General features: G+C 38.4%; 1 protein-coding gene and 1 long non-coding RNA gene across 4 annotated transcripts in view; both read left to right on the forward strand.

Moving 5' to 3' along the window:
• The first annotated feature begins 26 nt into the window (after positions 1–26).
• Positions 27–1,910, forward strand: LOC145470695 (uncharacterized). Its single transcript, XR_014042522.1, has 2 exons — positions 27–257; positions 1,490–1,910. It is a non-coding gene; the product is annotated as an uncharacterized LOC145470695 (long non-coding RNA).
• Positions 1,911–3,498: 1,588 nt separating this feature from the next.
• The window catches only part of LOC145470641 (ubiquitin carboxyl-terminal hydrolase 37-like), a 33,130-nt gene continuing 9,993 nt past the window's right edge, over positions 3,499–26,635 (forward strand). Inside the window, exons 1-19 of one of the 3 annotated variants that reach the window (XM_081454457.1) lie at positions 3,832–3,911; positions 4,450–4,542; positions 6,232–6,409; positions 10,224–10,270; positions 10,975–11,087; positions 11,650–11,762; positions 13,216–13,300; positions 13,521–13,658; positions 13,749–13,877; positions 14,425–14,551; positions 14,877–14,981; positions 15,598–15,668; positions 16,068–16,130; positions 16,928–16,997; positions 17,492–17,571; positions 18,514–18,614; positions 20,827–20,890; positions 21,594–21,743; positions 22,071–22,932. In XM_081454457.1, the coding sequence (XP_081310583.1) occupies positions 4,531–4,542; positions 6,232–6,409; positions 10,224–10,270; positions 10,975–11,087; positions 11,650–11,762; positions 13,216–13,300; positions 13,521–13,658; positions 13,749–13,877; positions 14,425–14,551; positions 14,877–14,981; positions 15,598–15,668; positions 16,068–16,130; positions 16,928–16,997; positions 17,492–17,571; positions 18,514–18,614; positions 20,827–20,890; positions 21,594–21,743; positions 22,071–22,932 (2,508 nt within the window). In that variant the 5' untranslated portion in view covers positions 3,832–3,911; positions 4,450–4,530. Of the gene's footprint in view, positions 4,543–6,231; positions 6,410–10,223; positions 10,271–10,974; positions 11,088–11,649; positions 11,763–13,215; positions 13,301–13,520; positions 13,659–13,748; positions 13,878–14,424; positions 14,552–14,876; positions 14,982–15,597; positions 15,669–16,067; positions 16,131–16,927; positions 16,998–17,491; positions 17,572–18,513; positions 18,615–20,826; positions 20,891–21,593; positions 21,744–22,070; positions 22,933–26,635 lie in introns of all 3 variants that reach the window. The other 2 variants (XM_081454455.1, XM_081454456.1) reach the window with 2 other exon arrangements.

Consider the following 26,635-nt stretch of genomic DNA (forward strand, 5'->3'; position numbering starts at 1 on the left):
TGGGAATGAGGTTGACCTGTAAGAGACTGTGTTTGAATTAACCATCATGCTTAGAGGGTAAATATTCCTGCTTATCCGCCATCTTGTCCTACACGAAACACTGTTTAGTACTTTTTAAAGAGTATTTTGTTTTCGAAGATTGAAGCAGCAACCCTGACAGCAAAATGTTGCTTCAACGAGCATTCAGGCTGGGTTTAGTTCGGCGATCCATGGCCACTGGACATGGACACAGCACGGAGTCTACTGGGATTAAGTTGGTAATATTGTACGATGTATATTGAATATTGCACTCTTTCGTGTATCGTATTTATTTCCCGTAGAACTGGCTCTAATAGTAAAACAGTTACTGTTTAATGACAAAAGTGTGATCTATGATCAGTGTTTTTTAGATCAATTAAGTTGTAAACTTAAGTGTGTATTTTTTGGAATCACCTCTTATTCTCTGTTCCGTTTATGCAGCTATATTAGTTAGACTTATAAAGCCAAAACCAAACGAATTACTTACCAGTTAAACTAATCAGCCAATCTCAAACTGTAGTTAAACCAAAACCAAAGTAATTGCCAGTTTACCTTTGGCGCTCAACTGAAAACTTCTCTATCTTCAGGACATTGTTATGTTATTGAAATGGCTAAGATTTGTAAACCAGGGTGATTTTTTGGTGTAATTTTACTATACCTGGCAATTCTGAAGGCGTAAGGTATGCATTACCTTGGTACGCAGTCCGTAGTCCTACAGTCTACTAATGCATAATAAGAAAACATTTGTATGCCACGGCTTTCCATGGTCCATAGTTGATAAACTTGAAAGTAAGGCACAAAGATTTTGATTCTCTGCTTTGGCAGTCCAGGGTTCATGGTCCATAGTTGATAAACTCAAAGTATAACTTATAGATTTTGATTTTCTTGCAACTGGCAATGTAGTATTTGTTGCATTTCTGCATTGCATTGCAAATTGCTAAATGAAAAGCTTTGTTTAAGTAGGGCTTTGTTCAAAGTTGTTTCACATAATACTTCTATAAGTAATAGTAATTGGACCGAGTGGAGTACAATTCAGGGAGTAATCATGGGAGTAATTTGAAAATTGGACAAGCATGAAGCATGAGGCTGATTTGAAATTACAAGCATGATTACTCCCTGAATTGTACAACACGAGGTCCAAGTACTGATTAATTGTATCTATAACAAATTTCGGAATTCAAAATGTCTTTTGAGAACTTCTTTTGAGCAAAAACCTTTTGAAAACTGTAAGAAACAGGGTGAAGGAAGCCATTGTTTAAGAGCGAGCATAATTGATGTGCAACTCATGTGGGTATCCAATTACAGGTATCCAATTACAGGTATCCAGTAATGAAAAGTTCAAATTGGATACCTGTAATTGGATACTCACATAATTACACTCGGATTGCATGACAAATTGGCATGTGGAGAACCAATCACGATCAAGAATTTTGTTATAAATACTATTGTTTGTGAAATTGTTTCCCATCAGACACCTGTTCAGCAACTTGGAGTCTTTACTGCTATATTCTGTGGAGTTCTGGGGCCTGGGATCCTTCTGATGCTGACCCGTGAAAAACCACTCAGTGAACACTGATGCTGGATTGTTGCTGTGATGTCATTAATGCTGAAAGACAAACTGACACATTTTGTCTATATTAACTGTTGACGTGTGGTTGTGTGACTAAATTTGAATGAAATATAAAGAACTTATGATGTATTTTGTGGCTGATGCCATTGTTATTTGCCTTGTATAATGTATAATTGCTGATGGTTTAAACTGTTTTTGAATGTAATGTTACAGTGCTGATATTTTTTCTGTCACAGTCTGAGAAAGATATGTTTCCTGGTTTGTGAATTTTCTTCAAAATTGTAATGAAGTGCATTAAAATTACTATGGAAGCTTGTTTTTATGGCTGAACAATGTGCTATCACTTGACGTGAGAATGAGTCAGACTGAGTAATGCTGACTGTGAGGGGTGAGTGATAAAATTGTTAACATCAAGAAGTATATTCTTGGTGGTGGTTAGTGCAGTTAGGTTCGAGCCCTGGCCGGTGTTCTTTGGCGAGACACTTTACTGTTGCAGTGCCTCTCTCCGCCCAGGTGTGTAAAAGGGTACCAGCAAATTTAATGCTGGTGGCAACCCTGCGATGGACTAGCATTCCATCCAAGGGGGGATTAGAAATACCTACTCCTAGTTGCTTCAGTCTACAGAAACCGGAGATGAGCGTCAGCCTGATGGGCCACTTGGCTTGTATATAGCCTGTGTTGCAGCCGGATGTGTCATAAAATCCCTGATATAGTCCGTCAAAGAAGATTTGACGTTTAATAATGTACAAATGTACAAATATACTTGGGAAACCTGCACAAAATTATTTTTAGCATTATGTGATAGTTGCATGATCACTTTTGTGAGAATTATCCAATCGGAAACAGTGTAAGAAACTAGCCAATCAAAAATGGATACACAAACTGCGGGATATCAGAACAAGCTTTTGGGAGCTGTTGCGCAGACAGACTGTACCGGCGGTTTAGACTGTCTGCGACACAGGTTACTTGTATACAGTCTTAACCTTGCTATTGAACCCTTGGTAACATCTTGCCACTTGTTGCCAGTGAATTGCTCCATTTTCATGTTCCCTCTACGTGGCTCACAGGGTATATGCTTGAGGGCTGAGTTTAACAGCAAAACCTAATCACACATGCAACACCTCTATGATATCAATATTTTGTTTTGTGTAAAGCAAACCTACAACTTTGCTTGCGATTGTTGTGTTAGACATCAAAAAGTAAGAGTCTGAAATGTTTGAAATACATACCCCTCCCACAGTATTTTGGCAATCATGATAATTTGTTGAATGATGAAAGTTACATGTGATTTTTACATGATGCAAGCAGTGAATGCTACAAAAGTTGCCTACAGCAAAGTTACTCAGGATAAATTGGCCCTTATAAAACTAAGAATAAGATGTTAGAATGGTAGCCTTCAAATGGTTAACTTGTTTGACACCAAATTGAGCAGTCTTGGCTCTGGCTTAGACCAAGGCCATCTTTACATTTAATTTGTACCTCTTTCCATCCAGAAGTGTGATTAATTAAAGATGAACTGAAAGATGACTTGGCAAAAAGCTCAGAAGTAAGAAAAATTTTGGGTCCCCTCCTTTTTAACAAGATCTTTTCTACCACTGTGTTCTAGCACAACAGTGTCATTTGACAACAACTACCAGAATTTATATGTTTATTATTATTATTATTATTATTATTATTATTATTATTATTATTATTATTATTATTTTATTTTATTTTATTTTTTTTTTTTTGTTTAAATTTTGAAAACCCAAATTATGGGGTTTAAATAACAATTGCCCTAATCAGCATGAGAAACAGGAAAAATGAAGGATTCTGGTAGTTGTAGTCAAATGATGTCATGATGTAAATCCTATTCATAGCTCACAAGATCTCACAAGACTTACGTTAGTAGTTTTGGGCAATTTTGTGAATTCAAGTCAGTGATGTAAAAAGAAATTTCTTTTCAAGAGCTATTGAATCTTTTGAAATATAAGTTACTTTTTTCTTGGTAATCCACAACTTTTTTAAAGGAAAAGCCCAATGTTTTTTACATGTATGTCTCCAGTACTTACTCTACCCCACCCGGCTTAGGAAAATTGTAAAGTCCCTTCGTTGTATCCCGTAAGCCCTTGCGGTCAAATATTTCCCGCTAAATGAATCCAAAATACGAACAAACATGGCGGCTAGTTTTCTGAATGGAGAGAAAATTTGTGAGGTTGCTGGCGACGTCAGATGGTCGAGTGTGGAAAATGTCAATTTGGCTTATAATTCTGGATCATTAGTTCTTTACAAGCTTAGTAGCAGTTATTACCTTCATGCTATAACAGTGTTTAAACGAATCAAGGTGAAGTGATCAAAACCTTTACTGCTTAACCTTATGTAGGAGTGCACTCTGTCAAGCTTATTACGTTTGTGCACGTAAGCTTATGGTACAGGATGTTTTTGTATTTAAGATTTAATATGTCTCGTTTTCATATTGAGAAGTATGTGGCATACTCGGCCATTGTCTTTTCAAAGACAATTTATCGGTTCTTCGAATATGGAAGATTTGAATGGAAAATATCAGCTTCAGCTCGATATGAGAGCGAACTTTTAATAATTTTGGATAGAGGAAACGTCGCATAGACCTTGGGTAAGAATTATAGTTTGCATTATTCACCAGCCATCTTGACTTGGCAGGTTAACGTTGCAAGATAGTTTGACGAGTTTTATTTACAAGCTGAATTTCCTAGGAATCGAATGTCTGAGTCGTGATAATTAAACAGTTGCTGCTGTCATTGTCCACACTTCTGATAATTGGCATATTTGCAGTTTCATTGCATTCTGACACAGCGTTATACAGTACGACAAACATGATTATATGTGTATGTTGTAATGTGTAGTTCCGGAAAATATCTATGCGTCCCTGAAGAAGAGATTATTTTTCAAAGACTCCCCAAAGCCTGTGGAGATTTCATTCAAAGATGATTTCCAGAGTAAGTAGTTGCAAAATGTTCACGTTTTGTGATGTCTTACAATTAAACAAAACAAAAAAAGCAAACAAACTCTCAAGAGTGTGCAGTACAGACTGGAAATCATACACTTCTCTATTTTTTTTGGTTGGTCTTACAGAACCCCCTTCCTCCAACCCCAGGAATTTCTAATTCCCTCTGAGAAGGGCATAGGGACATTTTCTGGAAAGTACATGTATACAATGTGGAGTCTAATAAATAAAAGTGGGTTTTCCGTAATGCATGAGCATTGCCCTAAGCTGACAGACACAGTAAGAAGTTGACAGTAAGCGCCTTTTGTTAGAACAATTTTGCCAACCAATTGTAGTACTTAACAGCACAACCCTGCATCTGCTAGACTTAACACAAGTCCTTTTCTTAAGTAAGTTGCTAGAGGTCGACTTGTTTCACTTGCACGGATGTGAATAAGAGCGTAAATTTTTGGCGTGAAAAACATGATTGACATTTCTCACTTTTCATGAGTTCCGTGCGCAATCATCGCAAAAGCGGAAAGTGATTTCCGTTAAAACATTTACAAGTACTGTTCCCTAACACAAATGAATTAATTTGTGTTAAGCACAGTATGTGGTCAGCAATACAGACAAACGGCAAAACCTGTTCCATTGAGTAACCCCTCCTGAAAGGACAAAAGCGTGTTTAAACCGATCGATTATTGTTAGTTTTAGTCTAGATTAACCAGCGATCGACCAGAGAGCTGCCTGACGAATGCCATAAACTTATGTAGATCTAGCTTGTACCGACAAGAATCCGAATTAACTAAAGAAGACAGAATAAGTCAGGGAGAACTTTAATTCTGTAAAACTCCCTTCATTCCATATTGATGAGAATTGAAGTCGCAACGAACGGCAGAGAATTAAAGCGCTGTTCCCAAAAGTCCTTCATTGATCGACGACTGCTTTCAACATGGTAAAACAGCTGAGGCAAATTTGCTGCGATGCCCTTCCTTTGTAAAGAAGAAACTTGGTCATTCATTAAATCAACTAAAAGTGCAAAAATTACACAAACTGCAGGAACGGCTCTGTTCTTCTTCAAAAGGTCGAACAATCCTGTTCTCAGATCGTGTCCATAAACAAACACGTATTAGTCAGATACATAGCCCTCCACTGCTTTTGCCTGTCCTTCTTTTTGAGACTTGAAATTAAGTTGAATAGACCATATTCAATTGCTTCCATAAAATTCATATCCTTAAGTATACCCAAGAACAAAAGCTAAATGAAAAAGATTTTTATAGTACTTGGACTCGGCAAACATTTGCCCTGCAGTTTGCTTTGCAAGTTGTGTCGTTGATCACATGCGACGTCATGACATATAGTCAGTACTTGTTTGTTCATTGGTTAATGTGCATTTACGTCACCAGTGGAAAAATCCGCCAGTAAATTTGGCGCGCTACAAGTGGGAGAAGTCCTTTCCAACATCGAAACCAACAGGCCAGGGAAGAATTATTGGAAAGGACTTTTAGAAAGTCTATGCATCTGCATATGTTGCTTATGCTCATGCTTATGTGTGAGTGATTAAGACTTGTGGGTCACTGTCGCAGATGCTTTGATATCCTAAGTGGAATTCATGTTCAGAGTCAAGCAAACAGTTGTTTTCTCATTGGTATTAATTAAGTCTCTTAATAACCTCAGTCTATTTTTTCTTTTTTACTTTCAGTTCCCTCTAAAGCCAGATAAATTTGATTTTGTAAGCCGTGAGTCACAGTTAACGTTATCAATAGCAAGAGAAAACAAAGCTGCAGCATCTGTTCACTTGCAAGAGGCAGTTCCTCATCAGCTGGCGAGATTTCTAGATTCCTTAAAGGGTGTTCAGGCATACTTTGCTTCCTTTAAAGGTAAGAAATATAGAGAAGTTAAAATATTTTATTATTGCCACAAAATTGTGGTACAAGGTGTAAATTTTAACACTTAGTTCTCACGTCTTAGTTGTACTCACAGTGGAACTCCGCCTTACGGTTACCTCATTAACACAGTCACCTCATTATAATGGCCAGTCTTTTTTGTCCCAGCGAAATGCCCATACATTTTCTTATATGGAAACCCTGTTAATCCAGCCACCCTGTCTGTCGATATGGCCAACAGCTACATTCTGAAATCCCAACCAGTATAATCCTCTATAATTTTACCCCGTTAATGCTGTCACTCAAACTAGTTATGTTCATCTTTCCAGTGTTAATATTGCATGAACTGATTGAAGTTTCAACATTTTAAAATTATACCTGCATTTTAAGAAGAATTGTTTAGAAGTGCAATTGTGAAGACTGTCAAGATGTCACTTAAAACTCAATAAAATAGACCAGTCATGAAATTTGACCCTGCCCTGTTAATATGGTAACCCTGTTAATACTTTCAAAGTTTCATGTTCAGTAAGTGACTGTATTAACGTAGGGTTCGTACAGGTCATGGAAAACCTGGAAAGTCATGGAACTTAAATACGGGCCATGGAAAGTCATGGAAAAGCAATATGTGATACAAAAAATCGGAAAAAATAACGGATGATTGTGAAACAGGCTTTAATTTCAGTACAAATTGACACAAGCACTCAGTTTATCCATTACAATGCTGGAAATACGTTAAATAAGTGATTGTTTTGATTCTACTGTGAGAATAGCTACTTAACTTTGGTCACAGAAAACTCAGAAAAGTCATGATAAAGGTCATGGAAATTCATGGAATTTTGAAAGATTAAAAGAGTACGAACCCTGTAATGGGGTTCCACTGTATTGTATTGCTAGCTTTCTCCAGTTCCCTTGTGTGATACCTTTCTAATAGGATGTCCCACTAAATGGTATCACATCAGTATGACATATGATTCTCGTAGTTGTGATTCACAACATTACAATCTCATTGTAAACTGCTCCCAGATTCTTTGAACTGCAAATGAACAGAATTGCACTCAATCCACAAGCAAAAATGACATCAATCAGTCTTTCTATATAATTTCTCTGGACAATATAATCCCTAATGGGTTATTCCAGAAAAAATACTCTCTCCCCCCCCTCCCCCCGACAGATGGCAAGCATTTTTGATCCATCCTCTGACTGGACTTCCCAGACTGAAATTGGGAAATTTGGAATTTTGCGAGTTAAATTTCAACATTTTTTAAATCGGATTATTCAAACGATTGTGTTTAACGTTTGAGTGATCTCACACTCTCCTCTAAAATGCCATTTGCCTTTTTCTGTACCACAACAAATGTACAAGATAAAAAATTCATAAGTCTTAAAAATTATGTTAATGTAAGAAAAATTACGGTGAAAAAAGTCCTTAAGGTGATTATAAATAAAAACTATAATTTCAGTTTTTGGTGATAAGACAACCTACATTGGCACGTGTTTACAAGATCAAGTTCCCATTGTTAGGACTGTTAGTGTGGTATTTACTTAAGGTTATTAAGAAAGCTCTTCAAACTAGACTAATTTTAAGTTTCGTAACCTTTATGGGTGTGTAGGTCAACTAGAACTCTTGCCTTTCTTTCAAGCATTCAAGTTTTTATGCGTGATGCCCACGTTCTGGCTTCCAAAAACTTGTCTTTTACCATATCGATTGTTATTTCAGTGGTGCTCAAAAGCATCGAAAAAATAAATCCTTGCCTGTGCTCATGCAAAAATATTGGGGAATATCGCGGCATTTACAATGAGAATAATTTTGGACAACCTGGATTCTACAAGAAAAGTAATTGTTTCGGCGGATCAAATTATTTTGCATGGCAGTGTCGTATCCACGATTTTATGGTTACACATTGTAAGAGCAGGGCTTGACACTAACACTTCCCCGTTCACCGTTGGAGAGTAAAATAAGTTGAGTGGAAAGTAAAAAAACAAAATCAACCAAAAATACTTGCCTGATAAGGCAAGTGGTTTTGTACAGTTTGGAAAGTAGTTTTTGGTGTTAAAACAGCCAAATAAAAAATACATAGCAATAAATAAATAAATAAATAAATATACCAGAATAACTCCATTTTGGAACGCAAGAATATCCACAAAATCTGCATACGTACTCCTGGCATAGGAAGACTGGGTACAAGATGGATGATGCAATAGCAGGTAGGTCTGGGGATGAGAAATGTGATTGGCCATTTTGAGGAGTCTGTCATCAATCAACAATCATGAGCCTTTTTCGTTTTGGTTTTTCACGCACACAAAGTGCTGTTCCTGCAGACAGCCAAGAAGGAACAGAACAGAAAGAGTCAACGTCATGGGAAAAATATGAACAGAAGAGAAAGATGACTGGACGTGGATTTCGAAAAGAGTGGCTTTCAGAGTTTATATGGTTGGATTACAATGAAAAGGAGGGACAGATGCATTGCAAAGTGTGCAGAGACTCCTAATATAGCTGACAAGAATAGCTCCTTCTTCAGTGGAAGTAAAAGCTTTCACGTGAGTAATATTAAAGGGCACGATCAAAGCCGTCGTCATGCCAAGTGTGTGGAAGCTCAGAAAGCTAAAGAAGTTCCGACATCAACTCCCATACACCTTGGACTAAGAAATCTTAATGGCAGGTTCTGCAACATTCTGATGTTAGTTGAGATTCTCTTGATTTTACCCCTGTCAACATCTTGTTGTGAACGGGGGTTTTCTCCCATGGGAAAGATCAAATCAGATTGGAGGTCTTGTCTGTCTGTGGATATATCAGACTGCTTGATCTGGGTTACTGCAGAAGGTCCTCCTGTTTCTGACTTTGACCCACTCCCTGCACTGAAAACTTGGTGGAACAGTGGGCCAAGAACAAGGCGTCCCAATTTTAATGACTAATGAATAATTGAATTGCTCAAGACAAAACATTTGATACATTAAACTTTATTACATTCATTGATTATGGCTAGTAAAAAATATGATTCCTTGTCTTCTGGAAAGGAAATTTTTACTGTGGAAAGTAAATTTCCAAGTGTACTTTCCATACTGGCAAGTTAAGGGAAAAGTAAGTGTCAAGCCCTGAAGAGGTAAGAAAGAAATTATATGCAAATTGTACATATGCATGTTAGCCAGCAAAATGAGTTCTTGGGTTGTCTGAATAAAACAGAAAAGTACAACTGACTCCCAGCCTAATCGTCTTTTCTTCGCATTTTTGAGGATGTTATAAAGCACAGGCACGGGAGGCCTGGGTACCGTAAAAAGAGTTTCAGGCGTTGCGTGCTCAGTCGACGGTGTTTTATCCGGTTGTTATCCATTTATCGCACTGGTTCTTCATGATTAACATGATCTGTGAGGGTAAACTTAAAGAATATGAGGTAAGAACACTACAAATTGAAAGACTACAAGATTTCCCATGGCAAAGTTCTTTTTTTAAGTGTTTAAAATATATCAATCGAGGTTGAAGTTAAAAGTGACTCCTGGGGAAGAATTTTTGGGTTCAGATCCCCCTCCCTTCCAGATTTCCTGAGCCATCAACTCCCCCCCCCCCCCTCCCGCGAGAATTTCCAGTTTGCCATCTGTCGGGGGGGGGGGGGGGTGTATTTTTTCTGGAATAACCCAATTTATCAATATTACATTGTCGTGCCATTCCAGCTCTGAAGCGCTGTAACTATGGTGTAATCTTACATTCAGATATAGTTAATCTGAGAATCGCTTAAAAATTGTTGTATTAGTTTTTAGTGAATGAGTTTGAAATTATTCAGATTGTGTTCAAGATTTTTTCTCACGTTTGCAGGCAGATTATATTCGTCATCAAGAACAGACAATAAGCAAAATATAGAGGTGAGATATCAGATGACAGTAAAATTCCTGTGCCATTACCCAAATGTAAGACAGGAAATTTTTAATGAGAAATGAAGATTTACATGAAGATCAATGTAACTGCAATATTATTACCAATATAATACGTAGATGGAGTTTAGTTGGATCAAGTTTGTACTCTCAACTAGTTGTCTGGAGTTTGTAACATGATGTCTACCAAATATAAAATCCTACACTGTCAATGCAATTTCATTATTCAACTCCACTCTACAGTAGCTACAGAGTACAAATAGTAGGAGGCATTCACTGTGAATTGCCAACCATAATGTTAGCAATACATGTATAACATGTAGCCCATGAGAGGCAGAGCTTGACGTTGCAGCCTCTGGGGTGGCCAATGCGACCACAGTTTTTTTCACTGGCAACTAACTTTTCACACTTTTCACTGAAATACTTCTGCTGGCGACTAAATCTGAAAACTTATGGGCCAGCTGGCCCCAAGGTTTTTTCCTGAAAGTCAAGCCCTGAGGGGAAGTCGTTATGGGCCTCTCTTATCGCCCTCTGATGGTGCTGCACCAAGCCAGTTGTTCTCTTTGAGTCTCACTGAAAGTACTGTTTAGCAGGTGTTGTTTGTGACTGTTGGTCTTGTAAGATGTGCATGTAACTAATCAATTAAAAGATAAGATTAAGGATTTCCTTTATTATTTATAAATATCTATTTACAGAACCAACCCTACAATAACAACTACTTCAGTACCTCAACACCAAGAGTCGCCAAATATGAATCACCTTTAAGAGGCAACTTCACCACCCCATCACCATCAAAGAGCACACAAAAGTAAGTTCTTTGTATTCTTTTTTTGGATACATTTATGTTTGGAAGGTGTGAATTGGACGCAAATTGTTTGCTTATAGAATTAAAAGCAGACAAGTCATCAGCATTGTTATTATAAATTACACTGTTATACCTTCCCTAACCTGACACCACCTTGCTCCTCTCCAAACAGATACAGTTTTTTTTCTTTGTCCGATTATCAGACATTTGTGTAAAGTAAAGCCTGGTTATCGCTGCAACGTAAGCACAAACCCAAGCATAAGCGTCACAGTAGTGAAGATGCTCAGAACATAAGCATAAGCACATGGTAGTGAGGATATGCACAACACAAGCACAAACACAAGCAGAACAAAATGTTCAAGTGAGAACCTGCTGCTGTATGCATAAGAGAAAGTCCGCTATCTCAAGAAGGTTTGGAACCCAAATTAAGGCAATTAACCATTCTGCGCATGTTTACGTACAACTGCTTGCTCACCAATCTCTCAGCATAATATGTAGATGGCATTAACATGTATAATTCATAACAATAGCACTTTTTGTTTGTTTGTTTGTTTGTTTTTTCAAGGGCCACACCGAGTCTTCCATCTAATTTCTACGCAAAGCAGATGAATCCACCATCGTCTTACAGCAGCTCACAGAATAAGAAAACACCCCTTGTAGATCGAACTTTTGCAAGAGGTTGGTAGCTCTGCATCTGAATACTGTTCAAAATGAAAGGATTCGTTCATGTATTCACAACCCTGTCAAAATGTGTTGTATCAGTATGCTGGATAACAGAAGTACATAGTAGGCCCTGGCAGGGGGGGAGAGGTATGGTACTTCCTTTTATTATATGGCTAGCTCCGTGAGTGAGCAAGATGAATCAAATCCTGCGCTGGGATCGGCTACCCAAGCGGCCAAGATGGAGCTATCTTGCCCGCTCGGGACTACCCGCCGTGTCCCGCAAGAATAATTTCCGCGAAAGCCATATAATAAATCCTTTATTGACCAAGCTTGTTCGGTCAAGATGGCTGGATATTAGCCTTGTTCTTTTTTGCGAGTTTATGGACCTTAACTCCGTCTCACTCCATAAACACGCAAAAGAAGAACTTGGCCAATATCCAGCCATCTTGACCTCACACTTGGTCAATAAGTAGGACTAATGGTTTTAAATATAGTTTTTTTAACCGTATTGTTAATGAATGGAATAGTTTACCTAATCACATTAGAGAAGCAAATTGTATTGGAACTTTTAAAAGGAATGTTTTAAGTTATCTTGTGGATAATTAGAATATTTGTATATTTGTATTTGTATTTGTATTTGTATTTGTATTTGTATTTGTATTTGTATTTGTATTTGTATTTGTATTTGTATTTGTATTTGTATTTGTATTTGTATTTGTATTTGTATATTTGTATATTTGTATATATATTTTAAATTTTAATAAGTGGGGACATCCCTAGTATGGTGCCATTGCGCTTTTGGTTGTCTCCTTCTCCACTACTTTTTGTTCGTTCGTTCGTTTTTAGTTAGTTATCTTAATTATTTATAATGTATTCGTATTGTATGGAGAAAATCATAATAAATAAATAAATAAATAAATAATAAATAAATAACCCATACATATAGTTATGTGGGGCTGCAAAGGGTATGGTTTTTTAGCCTTTTTGATTTTAAATAGGGTATTATTTTGGCCATTTTGATCTGAAATAGGGTATGGCTTTTGTGTAAAATGTTGTTGACAGTCATACTTAACTCCTGTGGTCCTTTACATTTGTACATTCATCCTTTTCTTTTGATTTTTTGTCTCTTGACTTTCCTCCTACCTAATAAAAGCTTATAAACATTGCCTCTAACATTGTTTAGAACTTGGAAACTGATTATAAGGCACACCTGAAATAGGATATCAAATTTTTGGCCAGTTCTGATATAGGGTAGGGAAAATTGCAGATTTTGGTCTGAAATACTGTAGGGTAAGGGTTTCAGGAGGTGGGCCACAGACCCCTACCCAGTGTTTCTTGGAGTAGCCCCACCTCAGAGTTAGTGAACTCAGATGTGAAGTTTGTATCAAACATTTGAAGCAAATCTATGAAAAATGAAAGAGAGGTTCCCATAATATTGTCTGCATAATGATTTTCTTTTTCGTTTTAGATAACCTTAGTAACACAACCAGTGGTACCAAATCAGCATCATCGTTTTATGGGTCAAGAAATGCTGCCTGGTCTCCAAGTGACTGGTTAGTGATCCCTCTTTCCCTACCTGCCTGACTGTCCCTCCAATCCATCTATCCATCTTCTTTCTCTCTGTCTGTCTGCCTGTCTGTCTGTCTGTCTGTCTGTCCATCTGTCTGTTTGTCTGTCAAACTGTCCATCTAGCTATCCAGAAATGGCTCAAGTTGTGAACAATAATTATCTTTATGAGATGCAAACGATAATGTATCCTTGATAAATCTATAGGAAATCTACCAGTAAGACGTCAGGTCCAGGTCTGATGCCTCCACCCCGAGCAAGGACCCAGACATCACGTTTGGCTAGCCAAATTTCTTTCAGATCTCGTGAGAAGCATCCATTTGAAAAAGAAGTTGCATTAACTGGGTAGGGGAATGTCACTTGATCTCACTCATGATTGGTCATAACACAATAAACATTCCAGACATATTTAAATATTTTTTTCTTTGGTTGTAGCTTTTCAAACCTGGGGAATACATGTTATATGAATGCCATTCTTCAGTCACTGCTTGGTGTGCCGCCCTTTGTTCAGGATCTTTCAAACAAGGCTTTGTTGGAAAATGTTCATCCTCAGGGACTGTATAAGTAAGTTTGAAGATTGCATTTTGGTTCTAGAGTTAACTTTATGATTGAAAACAGAACAATAGCTTTTTTTCTGAATTTCTGTTTGGGGACTGATATTTCAAAATTTATCACTGTGTGCCTGTCTGTCCAGATGCTTGGCTGTCTGTCTAGATGATTGACAATTTGGATTGACTGACAACTTGAAGTGATGGACAACTTGGGTTGCCTGATTGACAACTTGGATTCATGACCACTTAAATAGATTGACAGTTTAGGTTGCATGATTGGAAGTTGGTTTGATTGGCAACTTTGATTGATTGACAACTTAGACTGATTGACAATGTAAGATGATTGACGACTTGGGTTGATCGACTACTTGGTTTCATTGACAACTTTGGCCTGTTGTCAACTTATATTGAGTGATTGAAACATGACTGAATTAATTGGTTCCTTGGACTGATTGACAACTTTGGCGAGTGACAGCTTAGTCTAGCATATACATGTACAGTTAGCATGGTTTTCCTGTTTTTTAAATAATGAACGTATTTCTCTTGTCTTTCTATTACAGTTGTCTTTACAATGTGTTATGCTGCAAGAAGAAATGTGGAAATCCTGAGGTGCTAAAAACTTGCTTGAGGAAATTAAAAAAAACAATCTCAGAGGCTGCCACTCGTTTCTCAGGATACCATCAACATGTAAGAGACATTTCACTACAAGTCCTTTTAATAACAGTTGGACCCCACTTATTTGAACTTGATTATTTTGAACTCCCTGGTATTTCAAACTCAAAACCATTTTCTTTGGATATGCCCCTTAATCATTTACTATCAGCTATTTCAAACTCCTGCCATTTTGAATTATATTTCATTTCCCTTAAGATTTCGAAACAATGGGATTCAACTGTACCTCACTGCAAACTCCATGCATAAGAACACAAGCAACCAAGACTCCAAGAATGAGATTTGCTTAACACAATAGAATCATCCATGTCCATGTATTAACTTTGTATGTTTTTTGTAGGATGCTCATGAATTCTTGTGTCAAGTGTTTGATCAGCTGAAAGATGATGTTAATACTTGCGATTCACCCTCATCTAAAGATGCTTCTAAAGAGAGCAACAATGTGGTAAGAAATGAGTGAATTATTTCAACTAAACAAGCCCCTACATGTGTGCCAATCACTTTTATGGCCAAGGAGGAAAACTGTCATTGGGTACTGTTATCATTGAATTTTCATTCAAGAACTACAAAACCTGCTTGTTTACATAATTAATCAAAGACTGTGTTTGACCACCATTCCAAAAACCAAGAAGAGAGTTGACAATACAATACATAGAGTATTTTTGTTTTACTTCAAGGTGTCTGGAAATGTTGTCAAGCATGGTATTGAGTATAATTTATATATCTTCTCAATCCAAACTCAAGAGGGAAAACTAAGGAGAAAACAGAGGGAAAAAAATTGTAAAAATCTATGCTTATTAAAATTAGATATCCAAACACCATCTTGCTGATGATTTCCTTTGTTTAAACTTGATGAGTTATGAATGATTTTGAGAATGAGAGTTTTGCATTCATGAGAATGACTTGGGAGAACTCAGACGCTGCAGAATCCAGAATCCAAGACTCAGTTAGAAGTTTGAGTGAAACTTCACCCTACTAGTATGTGGACTCACTGAGTGTGCTTGTTCATGAGCAGAAAAACAAGGACAGCCTCTTAGTGATTCTTATTTAATCTTGAATAGTCAACAGATTCACAATGTCCTGTGACAAGGTCATTTGAAAGTGGAGTGGTGCATACAGTCAGCTGTAAACAGTGAGTAGTGAACATTATGCTGCAATAACCTCTTACACCATTATTAGGAAACCATGAACTTTTTCCTTCCTTCTCTCTTTCCATCCCACCATTCATCCATTCGTCTATCTGTTTGCGTGTCTGTCTATCTTTCCTTCCTGCCTGTCTCCCTTCTCTACATCTCAACGTCTGTCCATCCATTCATCCGTCATCCTTCTTTCCAGCCATCCATCCATCTGTCCTTTCAAGAATCCCTTGACGTTCCTTCTCTTATTTGTTTGTTCCTGTTTGCTTCTTCCTTAATAACTTCCTTCCTTTGCTCCCTTTTTCCTTACTTCCTTTCTTCCTTTCCTGTGTTGTTAAAGAATAAGATGCAGCTCTGTAAGTCTTTGATTACCATGGATGTGTTTTATAATTCAGATGTGGTGAGTCAGCTCCAAAAGAAGAGATCTACCATGCCTTTTCCCTTGACATTCCAGTTCTGTAAGTATACATATTTCCTCCTTGTAAAATGTTCTTTATTCCATGTTTTACTCATTTCTAGTTTGTGTCAAACTGATAGAATTTCAGTGTCCTGAAGTAAAAGTAAAAGGCTTATTATAGGCTTCTCAGGGTCATAACCAGAAAAAAGATAATGACTGAGGTAAAGTCCATGGTTTAATTCTTCTTCCAAGGTACATGTATTTATAAGTGTTTTACTTTCCCCCTTCAACAACAAAAAAAGATAACTGCTCAGGCAGGTGCCTCAGTTTGTGTCATGCTGGCTATGGCCCTACCCTTGTCTAGTGATCATTTCAGTGGAGCGTTTTAATAGTGATGCGGTAGTTTTCCATGGTTTGTGAATTCCTGGTTTACAATACTTGCATCGGCATGTAGCTTACTGTTTGTCTTGTGCTCTTAGGCATGTTTGAACATGTTTCTGTTTGCTTAGCTAGCATGAACAGGATTGCCACGGTCAGGGAAAAGTCAGGGAGTTTCTAAATCCCTGTTCAAAGTCAGTGAAAAGTCAGGGAATTTTATCTTAAGGTTGCCACAAATTATTTTATTAGGTGTTTTTGTGTAGACAAGGCAAGTTTGTTTTAGAAATTACCTGAGCCGTCCTTAATTTTGATGATTCATGGCCAGAGCAGTCATCTTGCATGGTCAGTAAAAATTGCCTTACAGTCAGTGAAAAGTCAGGGAAAAGTCAGGGATATTTTCTGTTCCAGTGGGTGGCAACCATGATGAATGTCCAGTAGTAATGAACTTACTTTGAATTAAAATAACTTTTCTTTGTACAGGTGCAATTCCTCAGGCATCTCTTCATTTGGCACAGTCAATTTGCAAACCTTAATTGAGAAACACTTTGAGGTAGAAAACTTTATTTTGTGACAATCAGTAGCAGATTTTCCTGTGTTTTGTATGAACTGTGGACAGCTTCTTGGAGTCATGCAGAGCACAGTGACTCTGTAAAAGCCTCTAAATGGCACAGAGTCTGAATTTTGCAGAACAAAATGGTCCAATAGGAAATGTCTTTAATTCATTAAACAATTATGTGAATAATACTGCTGTGCTTTCTTTCCTTGCTTGCAATAATATTGCATGAGTCATGAAAACATGCAGGGCTGTCAGTAAGGGCCATAACCCATAGCATCTGTTATGGCTGGATATGCTTGATGGGCCCTTGATGTTACAGGTGAACTTGTCTGTAGTTGATACAATTCACCCATATTGATGAAGTAACAAGTAAAGTTTATTATGGGTTTGAAGATGAAGGTTAAGGGTGAATCAAAGCTTAATGACAGCCCTAATATGCACTCTAATAAAATTATGCCTAATAAGGTCTGTATTTGTATATCTTTTAGGATGAAGAACTGGAATACACATGTAGCAAGTGTGAGTCCAAGGAGGCTGTTATTTCACACAGTTTCAGCAGACTTCCAAGGTTACTTTACTTCTTATGTTATTTTATTATTCGCAGTGACTACAGTAACTCACAAGCTTATAAAAATACTGAATTCAAAATCTTATGGAGTTTCCACAAAGAATGTTTGGTTAGAATGCAGTAAAGTTCCAAAAGTTAATGACCCCTTGAAAGTAGTGACCCTCCAAAAGTAGTGATACGAATTCATAGGTTTTAGCAAATCTCAAAAATGACAACCCTCCAAAAGTAGCAACCTCAAAAGTAATTCTCTTTTTAGCATGTGCATATGAAGTGAAAGTCCAATAAAGGACTAACAATAACTGAGGAAAGATTTGAAAGAATGTCTACAACAACTAACTCCAACAGCTCACAATACGATGTAAATATATAACCAGTATTAATGAGAACTGACTGCAGCTAATGTAGATTATTCAAAGACTGATTCTTTCAAATTGTTATTCAAAACAATGACATGTCAGTAGTAAGTTTCTCCAAATAAAAAGTGTGTATGTTTTCACATTTGTCACAATTTTATTACCGCAACTCCAAACGGCCCAGTTTCGCTACACAAAAGTAGCGATAGGAAAAGGCTGCAGAATCCAAAAGTGACAAGGGTCATTACTTTCAGAACTTTAGGGTAAATTTAGTCATTGGGAAATGCGTAATGTGATGGCTACAACTGTGATCCCCCCACAATCCCCCCTCCCCCCCCCCCAAAAAAAGCAAGTAATTATGTTTAACAAGTGTACAGATATCTTGGGCCTTATCAGTGTGATGCAGCTAACATTCTTGGTTTGATATCCATGAAAACATTCTTTTATATAAATTTTTGTGACCTAGGTAGATTAGGGAATGTGTTCACTGTTTAGTGCTATTGAGAAGTGATGAAAAAAGTACTATATAAGTAAAGCATTTTTATTGTTTTTTATTTGGATGTATGATTAATGTTTTTGTTTTACTTAGAGTGCTTATCCTACACTTGAAACGGTACGGCTACGACAACTTAACTGAGGAACAAGCAAAAAAACAAGACAAAGTTAACATTGAACGGTTCATAGATCTCAGTAAGTATCACAACTTAAGTGCATGAATATTATTTGAGAACAGATTTCCTGAGATTAAATCCAAGTATTTTGGGGGAGCAGGGATGGCATGGTGGTGAGAGTACTGGCCTCTGAGGGTTGTTCTCTAAATACTTCGGTTTTCCTCCGGCCTGAGAAACCATTTCCAAATTCTAGTTCAACCTCTTAAGAGGACCCACCTAGGCTGATGTGGCTTTCACTCTATGTAAATATTGTTATCCATTTGGTGGTATTTCATTGCCATGTTGCATGTCTACAGTTGGTTTAATTCTTCTCTATTCTTATCACCTGAGTTTGACAATACATTTATTTAGCATTTTTGAGGAGCAATTAGTATAGGTAATCGTGTGAAATACCACCAATCTAGCCTGCAGTGCAGGCGTCTTATTGGGGCGAGTTAGCGTTACAGCCTTGCGACCGCCTTTTCAGGCCGCCATGTTAGACGGTGGGGGATGGGGGAGGGGAAAAATGAGAAGACGCCTGCCCGAAAAGCCCGTTAAAATGCGAAACACCTCCTGATTAGTTGCGCTTCACTGCATTTCCGGAAATGAGCGGGTAGCCAAGCAAAATGAGGTTTTCTCAACACTGGAAGTCTCACAAGGGTACACACCACGAGAAGTTTGTGCCAAGCCGCAGGATGTCTTGCATTCTCACAGAGGTACGTGTTGCGCTAGCAACTTCAGACGTACAGAGTATTTTAGAAATACCGGCAACTGATGAGATCCACATGGAGGATGGAAACCATGGTCTTGCCTGAACTAAGCCGAACAATGGCATATAAAACACGCAAAACAGTTAACAGGACTTGCACGTAAACAGCTACACTTGAATCATGTGGTGCCAGAACAACCAAAGGAGGAATAAACCTATACATCGAGCAAGAGAAACATAAGCTCAATCAGATAGCTGCAAGAAACATAAGAATGTCTCTAGACAAACGTATAGCTTTCTCAAAGTAAAGCTACAGCGTCTCCGAAGGAAATCATACGAGAACAAATATGATATCCGTGATAAGGATCTACATACTGTGCTTGTAAACAGTTCTAGTCACAGCCGGGCCCGGTGTCACAATATAGAATGCAAGTAAGCAACATGTTCACGGTAAATTTCATATTTTGTCCCTCAAAAGCAAATTCATGGAGACTTAAAAGCATATCTTGCAATAGAAATGAGCCTAAACAATGCATAAACACATGGCAAATTACAGAGGTGTCAAACTCAACGAGTTGACATGCAGATAACAGCGCAAACCATGCAGACCTATGACTTATAAAAATTTGCCATAGCACAATCTAACGGCTCAACTCCGCTTACAATTCCTCCTTATTACACAACATGAAGTGCCCTTCATGAACACGAGTGAAGCGACAAGAAAGGTCGAGTGACCGAACAGAGAACGGCAAACGTGCAAATGTCACGAACCGTAGAAGTCGTGTAGGCTAGTCAACCCCATTTTACGTAAATATTAAGCTTTTCCCAAAGCCAGTGGGTAGCACTGCCAACAGATCTTTTCCGGATACCAGTGTGGAAATTGCGTCTTTTTGCTCCGTTCGTAATTCACGAGACATTCCAAGTTCACATAAACGCTTGAGAGATTCCTCGAGAGCGGAATCAAAACTAACAACATCACTTTCGGCAGAGTTTGCCATGTTTCTTACCCGCATGAACAAAACGAAACTGACTGACAGACAATTGACAGGCAGGGTCAAGCCACACCAATCAGAAACTCTGTTCGTGGGCGAATGGAGTTTCCTAAAAGAACAATGACCTCGGGCAGGCGAGATTTTCTTCGCTCCACCCCTCCCCTATCCTTCCTCTTGCCTATCATTCACCCCCTGGGTAAAACTTTCTTTCTCTCCCCAGTCTTCCACTACATGAAAAATTCAAGATGGCGGCTAAACTTTTTACGATGTGAGCGCTCGCTCGAAAAAATCTCGCCTGCTCTGCAGGCTACCACCAATCAAGACTGTGATAATTGAAAACTTTCTCAAAATTGCACATTAAGCCTTTAAATGAGTCCAATTTGAAAGAACTTTTATATAGTTATTCATTTATTATGAAAATTGCAAATGCATGCATATTAATTTGCACTGCACTGCAAATTAAGAATTAATGATAAATTGGCCTGCTCTCAGCCAATCACAATGAAGTAATTTTCTCATTCATATAAGGCATTGTTGTTTCCTTTCTGCAGAAATGCTGTGTACATCAAAATCCAAAGCTCCACTTGCTTTCCAACCAAAATCATCACTCAAATTGTAAGTACAGAACTAAATTTGTTTTTATTTATTTATTTCTGTACACAGAAATAAAGTTGTTGTTGTTGTTATTATTATTATTATTATTATTATTATTATTATTATTATTATTAAAGATTCGCACAGCTATTGATGATATTGAAGCTGGTTTCGTCATTGGCTCCAGGCAACAACAAGTTGCCTAGGGAAGCCAAGAAACACCCCTTGTTTGCTTTTATTATTATTATTATTATTATTATTATTATTATTATTATTATTACAGTTATTTGTTCATCTTTGCTGGTTACTTAAGTCTTCAGTCTTTTGCTGGCTGAGAGATCTGTTCTAGGGAAAAATTGAACACAAGGCTATCTCCCCGCAAAAGAATTCTGGTCCTGCTTATTCAGTCCACATGAGAGAAAAATTGCCTTTGCATTGCCTCCCAATCACTTAGATGCTCCAGAAAAAGAGAATATTTTAATTATATTGAAAAAAAAATGTATGTCACAAAAGACATTATTTGTATTGAGATTAAAAGTCTGGGATAACATATCAAACTAAAAAAACTTAAATCCTTCATCAAACATTTTCATTATGATGTTGATAATCCTGTAAGGTGATAATTGTTTTTCTTATAAGCATTACTATAGATCTCCATTATCATAACTGTAGGTCTAGTTAAACTCCAAACTTCATACTGAAATCTTATTTTATGGTTGTTCAGGAGCCCTACTAAATCAAGTCGAAAGCCACAGAAACGACATTTTATCTGCGAAGATGATGATGATGATGATGATGATTCCAGTGATTTTCAGCCCTCTCCGTCAGTAAGAAGAAAACTGGCTCATTCATTTTGGGACACAACAGTTACAAGGTAGTGTACATTACAAGACAAAATAAAATTTAAGGAAATTAACAAATTGAATGTTGTTTAGCATGGTCTGTACTCTTATCGACAACAATATGTGTCAGCACAGTGGTAAAAATGTTGTGGACTCATGAGGCGCAGCAGAGGTGATAGGTGATAAATCAAAAAAAACATTTCGGCAACAAAAACAGCTTTAAATTTTGGCATACAGTAGAATACGGCTCGCTAAATTGACCAATCAGAGCACACATTGTAACTGAGAGATAAATATTAAAAATATTTTATAAGTTATCAAAAAATTCCAGGTAATTTATTGTCTTGGTTTCTCAATAGCACTGTCAAGGATTCTGCAAAAGCTGAGGATGGTGTGGGGATCACAGGGATTTCAAGGCTTGATCAAACAGTTGGCGGTAGTAAGCTTGATAAGACAGATCAGTGTAGAAGTGGCACTGACAGATCCAGTGACAAAAGCAGCACTCCATTTGACATAGACCAGGAAATAAACCTTGAACATATGCATGGATGTGAGAAACCAGTTTGGGCCAGTACAGAAGAGGAACAATTGGAATGGGCATTGGCAGAAAGTGCCAAGTCAGCCAAAAAAGAATCAAGAGCAAAATTGAAAGAGCGTCAAGAAATGAACAAAAATGAAACAGAGTGCTCAGGAAAATTGAAAGCTTTGAAAGAAGATACTACATGTAATTTTGAAGATGAGGATTTCAATCTCGCAAGTGACGTTTCCGATGAAGATTTAGTGAATGCTGCTCAAGAGAGTGAACCAGATGAAGCTAATGGATTAAAAGGAGGAGGTCCAATATCGGCAACAGAGAACATTTCCGACGACCTTGACATCAGCATTTTACATGACACAAGTAGTGACAGAAACTCTAGTATCGATTCCAGCATGGAAAAGAGTGCAAGCAAGGGAACTGTTCTTAAAAACAGTCCCATACTGTTTGTTAAACAACCCAATGGTAATCTTACACGAAAACGAAAACCACAAGACAAAATTAATACAAACAAAACACCAACACTAGGAAAGTTTGATGGTAATCTTTTTGAGGACAGTGTTAAGGAGAACAAGAGTTCTTTAAACAATTTGAGTGCTAAAGAGAGGCCTAGGAGCAGCTTGTACAGTACTGCTTTTAGAGATGAGGATATGGTGAAAGCAATCAACATGAGTCTTCAAGACCAGGTGAGATATGTATCTTCTTAACCAAGGGTGAGAGCGGTACTGGAAGGATATTGGCCCAATGTCTTGACCTTAGCAAGCTTAACCATGACAGCAATGATGAGGACAACATTGATTAAAAAATTAATTTATATTTTACCTATGAATCTCACAGTACCCTTAAGTCATTTACTTTGTTTATCACTGTCAAAGCTATCACGAATCTGAATCTGGGACATGATGATAAATTCGAAATAAATATTTAAAAAATTACCTGTCATGCTTCATGTTCTCCAGACAATGCAGAATTTGGTCATTTCATGTTGTTGTTTTGGAGAGGACAGCGAAGAAATGTACCAAGAATTATAACACACAAGCACAGCCATTGTTCTCCTAATAAAGCCTTTTGTTTACCGACATTGCTGTTGCCGTGGCTGTTGTGGTTTTCTTAAGCTCTTATTATGGACTGAGCGCAACAAGGTTCAAACAAAAGACCAAGGGCTGATATTCTCCCAGTAAAGTCCCAGGCAAACTTGGTTAATAAGAGATTTATTACATGACTAAAACTACCTGAAAATCTTCAAGAGTGATCTTGCGGGATCATTTGGGACAGTGCCCAGTTCCATTACTTAGAGAATATTAGACTGGCAATGGAGCAGTCTGATTGGTTTATTTTAGTTATTGGCCCTGTGAACTTACTTAGTCATGTAGTAATAAGTTAACAATTTTCCAATGACAGACAAACCCTATTGAATTGGAAACCTGTGTTTTAGACAGCATCATCATTAAGTAGGTCTTGTTTCCATATGAGCGCTTTGATTGCTGCAAAAAAGCTCAGCAGTCATTGCAATAATTGTGGAACAAACAGAGACTGGATTTGACAACACAACGTTTTAATCCGCCATTCTAGATGGTCTCTTCTATTCAAGCACATGGTCACTTCCAAATAAGGAAATACCATATATGGACATACACTACATCCCTCCCTAACTTAATAAAGAGCTCCACAAAGTCTAATAAAAAAAAACATATGAACTAATCTTGGCTCTTTCAGTTCAATGTCTCAAAACAAATGAATAAAATGTCGACAATTGATACACGATAAACAGTCTTTAGAGTTCAGTCACTTTTGGCAAATAAAGTCCTTCATCCACTTAGGGCTCTCTCTTTTTCTGACTGGACGACTATCTGGCTTTTCTGGAACTGCAGAAGGTACAGTTTGTCTTTGGGAATCCGGCTGAATTTCATCCATCGAATCTTGCTCAAAACTAGCTCCTTCTTTGGGTGTGTCAGTTGTTTTTGACGGAGCCGGGGGCTCAGTTCCTGAAGCACCTGGGTCTACAAACTTCTTCATGTGACCAGTATTCCTCATTTTACTTTGGCCAGAAGAATTCTCAATGATAACTGCATTTCCATTCTTCTCTACTACTCGATACGGCTCGAGCTCAAATGTTGGTGACAACTTGTTCTCGCGGTTCTGACGTAGCAGGATCATGTCGCCCTCTGCAATGTCACTTGTTGTGGCATGTCTCTTGGAGTCAGCATACTCTTTCTCTCTTAGCTTCCTGCGAGCATACCTTTCTCTGAGAAGAATTTGCCACTCTGCTTCAGTAGCCTGATCACGAGAAGGTTTAACCTGTGGCAACTTATCTCTTAACTTTCTGCCCATAAGGAGCTCAGCTGGAGATAGTGAAGTGACTGTATGGGGAGTGCTGCGATACTGGAAAAGAAAGTCTTGTACTTCTCTCTTCCAATCTTTGCCTTGTAGTTGTGCTATTCGGATTGCCTTCAGGAGGGTTTTGTTGAGCCTCTCTACTTCGCCATCACTTTGGGGCCAATACGGGATGCCCTTCTTGTGATCAATCGATAAGTACTCGAGGAATCCTTCAAATTCTCCTGAAGCAAACGGTGGACCATTATCACTTCTGAGGGTTTCAGGCAAACCATGAGTGCGAAACATGCTCTCCATGCATTTGATCACATTTCCTGCATCTGTCTTGGTCAGAAAAGCTATTTCTGGCCACTTAGAATAATAGTCAACTACAACGAGCAAGTGTCCCTTCTTTGGAATCTCTAGTAAGTCCACAGCAATTTCACTCCATGGGCCTTGAGGCAGTGGTGTTGACCTTATTGGTTCTGGCTTTGGTCTGGGTCCAACCAGCTGGCATGGGTAGCAGGCTCGGATTAACTTTTCAACTTGTTTGTCAAGGTCTGGCCACCATACTTTCTCTCTTAATCGAGATTTCGTTCGCACCATCCCTTGGTGACCCTCATGAGCCAGTTGAATGGTCTGGTTCCACAACTTTTCTGGAATGACAACTTTGTTTCCTCTCATAACCAGCTGTCCCATTATCCAGAGTTCATTTCTAACAGCTTTGTAGGTTGTTCCTTGGAGTTTCGACCAATCACCAGAAGTTATGGCATGGCGAACCAGTTGCAGGGTAGGGTCTCGCTCTGATTCTCTCTCAACTTGGCGGGGTGCTAATGCTGCAGGTATGGCATCAGCAACTATGCTGCGTGCATATTCTTCTGTCTGCTTGATGGCTGCATCAGGAGTACTATCTACCGGCAATCTGCTCAATGCGTCAGCGGCGTTTTCTCTGCCAGGGATGTGTCTGATGCTAAACTTGAACTGCTGCATGTATAACAACCATCTTTCAATTCTGGCTGAAGGTGGTTTTGAATGTGGACCAAACACAGTGACCAGCGGCTTATGGTCAGTGCAAATTTCGAACTCATTTCCATGGATGTACAGGAAGAACTTCTCACAACCCCACTTCACCGCCAGTGCCTCCCTCTCAAACTGAGAATATCTGCTCTCGGGTGGAGTTAGTTTTCGGCTAGCATAGTGTACAGGTCTGTACAGGCCATCAGCTTGCTTTTGTTCCAAGACAGCTCCGATACCTACTGGTGAGACGTCTGTGGTGACACGGGTCTCCGCTCCTTGTTTGAAGAATGCCATGACTGGTGCCTGCGTCAGCTGCATTTTGACTGCTTGGAAAGCCTTCTCTTCAGCAGTGCCCCATTTCCATTTGGCATGTGATTTGGTTAGATCCCACAGTGGGCTGGCAATGATCGCGAAGCTTGGAATGAACCTTGAACAATATTGTGCCAAACCAAGGAAGCTTCGCAGCTCTGACTGGTCCTTTGGTCTTGGTGCTTGCACAATGGCTTCAACTTTGTCACCAGATACTTGTAATCCCTCGTCAGTTAACACGTTACCAAGGTACTCCATGCTATTCATGCCGATCTGGCACTTTTCATAATTCAGTGTTAAGCCACTCTCTTCTAATTTCTTCATGACTTGATTCAACCTTTCGTCATGTTCTTCTTCAGAAGCACCAACTACACGGATATCATCATGAATATTGTGAGCGCCAGGGCAATCTTTGAGTATCTGCCAGATGATGTGTTGGAACTTCTCAGTGGCCATATTGACACCAAATATCAGACGTTTGTAGCGGTAAAGACCATTAGGTCCTGCAAAAGTGGTAATGTCTCTTGACTCTGGAGCAAGTTCTACTTGGTGAAATGCCATGTTCAAATCTAACTTGGAGAACACTTTTGCCCCTGAAATTTCTTGCAGTGTCTCTTCAATGGTAGGCACAGGGTGTTTTTCTCTTAATATCGCTCGATTGGCTTGTCTCATATCTAAACATATGCGAACATCACCGTTTGGCTTTTCGACACTAACAAGGGGGTTAATCCAACTTGTTGGACCGTTCAC

The sequence above is a fragment of the Orbicella franksi genome, chromosome 15, assembly GCF_964199315.1.
Source record: "Orbicella franksi chromosome 15, jaOrbFran1.1, whole genome shotgun sequence".
Classification (NCBI taxonomy): Eukaryota; Metazoa; Cnidaria; class Anthozoa; order Scleractinia; family Merulinidae; genus Orbicella; species Orbicella franksi.